Source organism: Manihot esculenta, chromosome 10, assembly GCF_001659605.2.
Source record: "Manihot esculenta cultivar AM560-2 chromosome 10, M.esculenta_v8, whole genome shotgun sequence".
Lineage (NCBI taxonomy): Eukaryota > Viridiplantae > Streptophyta > Magnoliopsida > Malpighiales > Euphorbiaceae > Manihot > Manihot esculenta.
The window spans coordinates 25820220-25826651 of record NC_035170.2 but is presented as its reverse complement, the minus strand read 5'-3'; the positions used below and the strand labels follow the sequence as shown (position 1 = coordinate 25826651).

At 32.3% G+C, this 6432-nt stretch overlaps 1 protein-coding gene across 5 annotated transcripts; it reads left to right on the top strand.

Moving 5' to 3' along the window:
• The first annotated feature begins 2689 nt into the window (after positions 1-2689).
• Positions 2690-4272, top strand: LOC110623954. 5 transcript variants are annotated; one of them, XM_043961175.1, is made up of 3 exons: positions 2690-3012; positions 3660-3853; positions 3886-4272. In XM_043961175.1, exons 1-3 carry the CDS (start codon positions 2870-2872, stop codon positions 3954-3956), a joined length of 408 nt encoding a protein of 135 aa, XP_043817110.1. In that variant the 5' UTR covers positions 2690-2869; the 3' UTR covers positions 3957-4272. The 5 variants fall into 5 exon arrangements, 3 of the variants coding, with proteins under 3 accessions (XP_043817110.1, XP_021624683.1, XP_021624682.1); XM_021768991.2 differs by adding an exon at positions 3371-3409 and having other exon boundaries at positions 2693-3012; positions 3628-4272; XR_002489361.2 differs by adding an exon at positions 3371-3478 and having other exon boundaries at positions 2694-3012; positions 3660-4272.
• Positions 4273-6432: the final 2160 nt, after the last annotated feature.

Genomic DNA, 6432 nt, shown 5'->3' with positions numbered 1-6432 from the left:
TATTTTAAAATTTTAAAATATTTATATATTTTATAAAATTAATGAATTAACTAATAAATTTCGTTATATTATAAAAAATAAATAATAATTTTTTTTTTTAAATAAGAGATTGGAGTAGTGAATTCTTGAATATCCGTCTACAATTTTAGTCATGCGTCTACAAATTTAAATTTAGTAATATATGATAATGTTAAAAATAAAAATTCTGAAATAAATTTTTTTTTTGCTTTAAATTTTTTGATGACATTTAATTTTTTCTTAAAATTTTTATTGTCTAATTTAGCAAATTTGAAATGTTTTAATAATAAAATATTAATTTTATTAATTTTATATTTTAATGATATAAAAACTGTTTAAGAAATGTTTTATATTTTATTTTTATTTATAATAAATTAACATATAAAAACAATATTTTAGTAATAAAATTTTCAAGAAGATTATTATTTTAGTATTCTTTTATTAAAAATGGATTAATTTGATCATAAATCAAAAGATTTGAGTCAAATGGGCTAAAAAGTGAGCTATGAGGTTGCAATTGTAGAGACAGCTGGATAGATTGATATGAAATTCAGAAACTAAACCCACAAATTGAAACTCCCTTACCGTTCTCATGAACATTCAAGAGATTTGTTAATAATATGATAGGTCATGTAGATCCATCGTATATTCAAGAAGAACCCATGTTATTTCAATATGGACATGTGCCAACCATAACTTTAGATATGGTCAAATTTTGCGTGGAAGACATGGTCAAATCTTTTCAATCATTCGTTTTGTTGTTATTTTACTTTCAATGCAGTTATGAAATGAAACAAGCTTATACTTCTAAACTTTGAATGTGGTATATTATCAAGAAGAATATAATTTGATCTAAAACTCTGTTTTAACTTTGATCTTAACTCATTAATTAATCATTTAAAAAATATATTAAAATATTTATAAAATTTTAAAAATTTATTAATTAATTCTTTTATTAATTTTGATTAGTAAATACTGAAGAAAAAAAAGAGACTAATTAATAAACTTTCTATAAAATAATTAATAAATTTTTCTAAATTAAAAAAACTAAATGGTAAAATTTTTATCGGTTAAAATAAATAAAATAACTAATTAGTAGATTTTTTAAAACCTCTTAATGTATTTTCAAAACTGAGAGATAAATTAATAAATTTTCTCCCAATATATCTGTAATACCCCGCTAGATTCAGGTATCGGAATTCTTACCGTCCGGTGGAATTTCGCATGTCAGAGCCTTCTAGAAGGGTATATCAGAGGTGTTTTAAAATGTTTTTACAGTGTTTTAAGTGAGTTTTATGAAGGGTTTAGAGGGTTTTTATGCATGAGTTGCATGATTGTGCATGATAGGGTTTATGTACCCTTTTGTGCATAAGTGTGTTTATGTGGTTGTTTGAGGGGTTTAGACTAGTTTTTAGGCCCCTTTATGCATGGTTAAGGGTGTGTACATGTGTATGCATGTTTTTGAGAGGTTGGATGCATGTTTTGGGTATTTGGAAGGTTTAGGAGGCTTGTATGCATGAGAGGCTGAGTTCTGGATGAACTCAGGTTCGGCTCCCGAAAATAGTTTCGGCCGCCGAACCTGCCTGTAGAGGTGGTTTTGGCCGCCTAACCTTGCCCCCGAAAGTTTGGACTTTCGTCTCTGGAGGGGGGTTTCGGCCGCCAAACATGCATGAGTTTCGTTTCTGGAAGAGACTTTCGGCCGCCGAATATAATACCCAGCTAGTTCAGACATCGGAATTCCTACCGTCCGGTGGAATCTTGGATGTCGGAGCCTCCCTGATGGGTAGAGTGAAGGTTTTCTAAAATGTTTTTAAGTGTTTCAAGGGTTTGAATTAGAAAAGAGCTGAGTTTTGAAAAGAAAAGACTAAGGAAGCTTTTGCCACTTTCGGCCCCCGAAAGTAATGTTCGGCCGCCGAAAGTACCCTAGGTTCGGCTTCCGAAACTCAAAGTTCGGCCGCCGAAGGTTGTATGGTTTTGCATGCAGCTTTGGCCGTCGAATGTGAGGCGATTGGTCACCTATAAGGGTTCTTTTGGCCGACAATGGAGGTGCTTGAGCTCTCCTTTGGGTCAGAAGCAGGTTCATGCTCTCCTTTGAATTATAATTTTTCTCTCTATATATAATTTTTGAATTCAAAATATATAATTTTTTAATATAAATATTTCATGAGAGAAAAATAAATATTTACGGAAATTAAATAATATGTTATTTTTTTTAATTATCAATTATTATATTAATTATAACATGCAAATACACTATTAAAAGAATATAATATTTTAATATATAAGTTACTATTGGTTTTTCTAAAAAAATAAATATTCTAACTCATTAAAATTTATTATAAATAATTAAATGAGATAAATAAAAAAAAATACTTAATAATAAAATAATATTCACTTTTTATTATTATCACTTAAAAGAGGAATTATTGGAATTAAACTAAATAAAATTATCACTTAAATAATAAAAATTAATAGAAAAGAACAGATTCCAGTTGAAATTAAAAAAATTAAATTAAATTGAATCAATTTAATTTGATGGTTCAATTTTTTTTAATTTCAGTTTTCAATTTAATTTTAATTTTTTCTTAAAAAATGGGAAAAAAATAAATCGAACCCAAGCCACCCTTAAAACTACGTAGTTTTAAGCCCCTATATATACTACATTATGATAGTCTAACCCTAAATTTCTTTCGGTTAGACCATTCATCTTCCTCGCCGGTCACAGCCACTTGCCTCATCGTTCTCATTTTTTTCTTCTCATCTTTCTCATTTTTTTCTTCTCATCTTTCTCGTCCTCTTGGAACATAACATCTTATTCCTCCTACTCTTCTTCTTCTTCTTCTTCTTCTTCATGATTGCTGACAAGTGGCAGACATTTGCATGTGAAAGGACTTTGTTGAGCATCAAAGAGAGATTATCTCACAACGATCGTGTCGCCCAACACTCACAAGCCGCTCCATCTATGTGCGAAGGACAAGCATCGCGCCATCAAAGGTACTCTTTCTTTTTTTTTTTTTCAGTTTACTGATTTTTTTTTTTGTCAATTTGTACTGAAAATAGAATTGTTTTTTATTTAATCTATTGCTGTCAATTTATTCTTGTAGATCTGGGTATTGTTAATCAGATATAATTTATTGTAAATCTATTTGGGTATCAATAATTTGGAATAGTTTCTTCTTCTCTATTTGGGTATCAATAATTTGGAATAGTTTCTTCTTCTTTGTAAATCTATTTGGATAATTTCTTCTTCTTTAGAAACCTATTTGGCTATATTATATTGAGTATTTGAGATAATTTTATTTTTAAATATGCTTGGATTGCACTAATTCAATTTTTATTTGATTAAATTTAGGATCACTCAGCAGTGGGACATCATGCAGTAATGCCTACAGTATGATGAATCCTTTACTGATATAGAACAGCTTGGTCTTGCTTCAGCTGAATATCCAATTCTTCCCGAGTTGCGGACGTTATTTCGTACTTTATTTCATACTTTGTTTGATTCTTTGTCTGGTGATTTTCCTGTTCCCACATCTACATCTGGAGGAGAGAGACTAAAAAAATTGTCTAGATATGGTTGATTTTTATGAAGATTTTTATGGTTTTCAGGTGCTAAAATCTCATGTATCTGACCTTAACAGAATATACTGCATTGAGGGAAAATTTTGGGAGAATTGCATGCTTGAGAGAGCTAATACAATAGCAGCAATGCTGGGAGAACTTGGTTCTGCACTTTCATTGAAGGAAAAAACATGGATGTCAATGAGTCCTGATGAGTTAACGACCATAATCCAAAGCGTTGGGGATGCTTTGAAAGTTGGATTCAAACTTGATTGTCTAAAGCCTGTTTTAGAGAAAGCTAAAACAGTGTTGTGTTCTTTCAACACTCGTCGTCGGTTGGAGGCATTACAGAAGGAAAAAAGTTCTCTAGAAACTGAACTTCAGACTGTAATTTCTCTTGAACTAGATCTAACGCCGAAGGACTTGATTTAGAATGTAGATGTAGTCGCCAGATGCAAAAACATCATATTCATACTTCACAAGTCCAGTCTTCTCAAGTAGCTCACAAAATCGTGAGAATGACTCAATCTTTAAGCTGCAATGAGCAGGTGGCATGTTCCTTTTTTATCTTCTAATGCCTTTCTCAAGAGAGTATCTGGAGAATATTATGCTATGTTTGAATAACAACATTTGAAAGTAATGATTTTAGTTTAATTTTAATGTAAATTATTAATAAATTATGGATTTTAAATAGTTATATTTATAAAATCTGCTTTTTGGCCTTCAAACTCAATGCCAAACAAGCTTTTAATACAAAATACTTGTATGTATGTTTGTGCTAACATTTGTACTTTGTTTGGAAGGAAAATTATTGGAGATGTAGTATAGGTTTTTAAAGCATTAAAATGAGGTTTTTTTGAGGTTTGAAATGTTTTAAAACCGTTGGTCGGAAAGATTTCATTATTTTACCTGACTTTACTTGAAAAGAAAAGGATTATATTTATTCTATTCAAAAACACTCAAATGGAAGAAAAACTCTGATATCATAATATGACAGATGAGCATGGAATGCTTAAGGTGATTAATTACAAACATAATTCACTACAAAGTTAATTTATGTTCAATTAGTCCACTCAGAATGGAAGCAAAATGGCAAACTGTACAGCAGTGTCCTGCGAGCAACACTGCCATATCTAGCAAGTTTCAAAACTTGCCTGAACAGTATCAAGTAGAACCATCAAAGGAGAAAGATCCGTCGGAGGAATCCAGAAGATGGCAATGAGGAGACACAGAAATTATTCAACCACAACCATGAGAAAGTAACTGTAATTTTAGGGAGGAAAAAGAATTGAATTGTTATTGATTGTGCATGAATATTTATATACACGGATTGGATGTAATAGATTTTTAACAGACTAATAAACTGGAACTCTCCACATCTTTCTAGAAGTATCTAGGAAGAGCTGCATTTATAAATAAAAAGCTATCGTTTTACTTCTTTATCTACGATGTCGTTTTCCTTTGATTTTCATACTGCTCACTTTTCTTTGCAGCGTCATTTTGCATGAGGTCAGTTTTTATCTCTTAAGCCCCCCGCAAGATGGAGGTGCGTGAATTATGGGTAATCCCATTTTGGAGAGGAGATTTTGGAACTGCGCCGCGCCAAGGGGCTTGGTGAACAGATCAGTGATCTGCTGGGGAGATGATACATGCATCGTTGAAATAAAGCCTCCGGAGAGTTGATCACGGACAAGGTGGCAATCGATGTTTAGATGCTTCGTTCTTTCGCGGAATATGGGGTTGGCTACTATATGTTGAGCCGCTTGGTTGTCGCAGTGCAAAGGAATGGGGAGCTCCGGCTGTATACGAAACTCCTTTAACAGGTAAGTGATCCATTGAAGTTTGCATACTGTGATTGCGATGCTTCGAGCTTCCGCGGTAAATCTGCTAACATTGTTCTACTTTTTGGTTTTCCAGAATATTAGTGATTCTACGAGAAAGATGCAATAACCGGGGAAGGATTTTCTTGTCATTGGGCAAGAAGCAAAGTTTTAACCTGCAATTAGGTTAATAAGATGAAGAGTTGTCACTGCCAAGGTTTAAAAATACAGCTACTGCAACATGGCACCAATACAAATCAAGAGTAGAAGCTGGAAACAAGAGGCCAAGAAAAAGAAATGAACCAAATAAATTTTCCTATAGAGACCATTAATCCAATCGCAAAAAACTATGAGATATTGCTTTGGGTGTCTGGTACTGCAGAGAAGCCTGGTAGCCAATTGGGTATGCTTCCAAAGCAGTACATAAAACTCAAAGCATCAAATTTCCAACAATTAGCTCAGACTTATTGATAGGGCAACCTATTCCTCCAAGGTCACAAATGACTGAAGGAAAAGCAATAGTGCCTATTCAAATAGAAACTTGCACCTTATTAAATATATTAAGAAGCCAACTTCTACTTTAGGATCTTTAACAGTAGTTTGAATTGACAAGCAGACTTGAATTCTGATCATGGCCCATCTAGGGTTTTTAGTTTAGTTTAAAACCAAATTGGAGCAATTGGTACGGGTCTGGGGATGCTGGGATGCCATTGGACACTTCAAGATTCAGTGAACAGTACAAATACAGTGACTTAGTGATTTCCAATGCTATACCTCAAAGTCTCAAAGTCTCAAAGTCTCTCGAAGGCTCATATTGGCAATAATTTGCAACTTCTTCCCTTCTTCTTTTTTTTTTTTTTTTTTTCCTCTAAATTAAAAATGGAAAAACTTTTAACTAAACCTAACCCCATAAATACTCTTCGGGTGTATGAAATTTAAAATAATGTCTAAAACTGCCTTCTGCAAATTATCAACCTTTTGATCATTTTAGATGATTTCCTCGTTGACTCATGTGAAAGAAATTTACATTATG

What these genes read in the sequence shown, in the direction of transcription:
- LOC110623954 (XM_021768990.2), top strand. Translation starts at nt 2,870, where the DNA reads ATGATTGCTGACAAGTGGCAGACATTTGCATGTGAAAGGACTTTGTTG. An exon ending in CAAGCATCGCGCCATCAAAG is followed by an intron (nt 3,013 to 3,659) that starts GTACTCTTTCTT and finishes TGACCTTAACAG; the next exon opens with AATATACTGCATTGAGGGAA.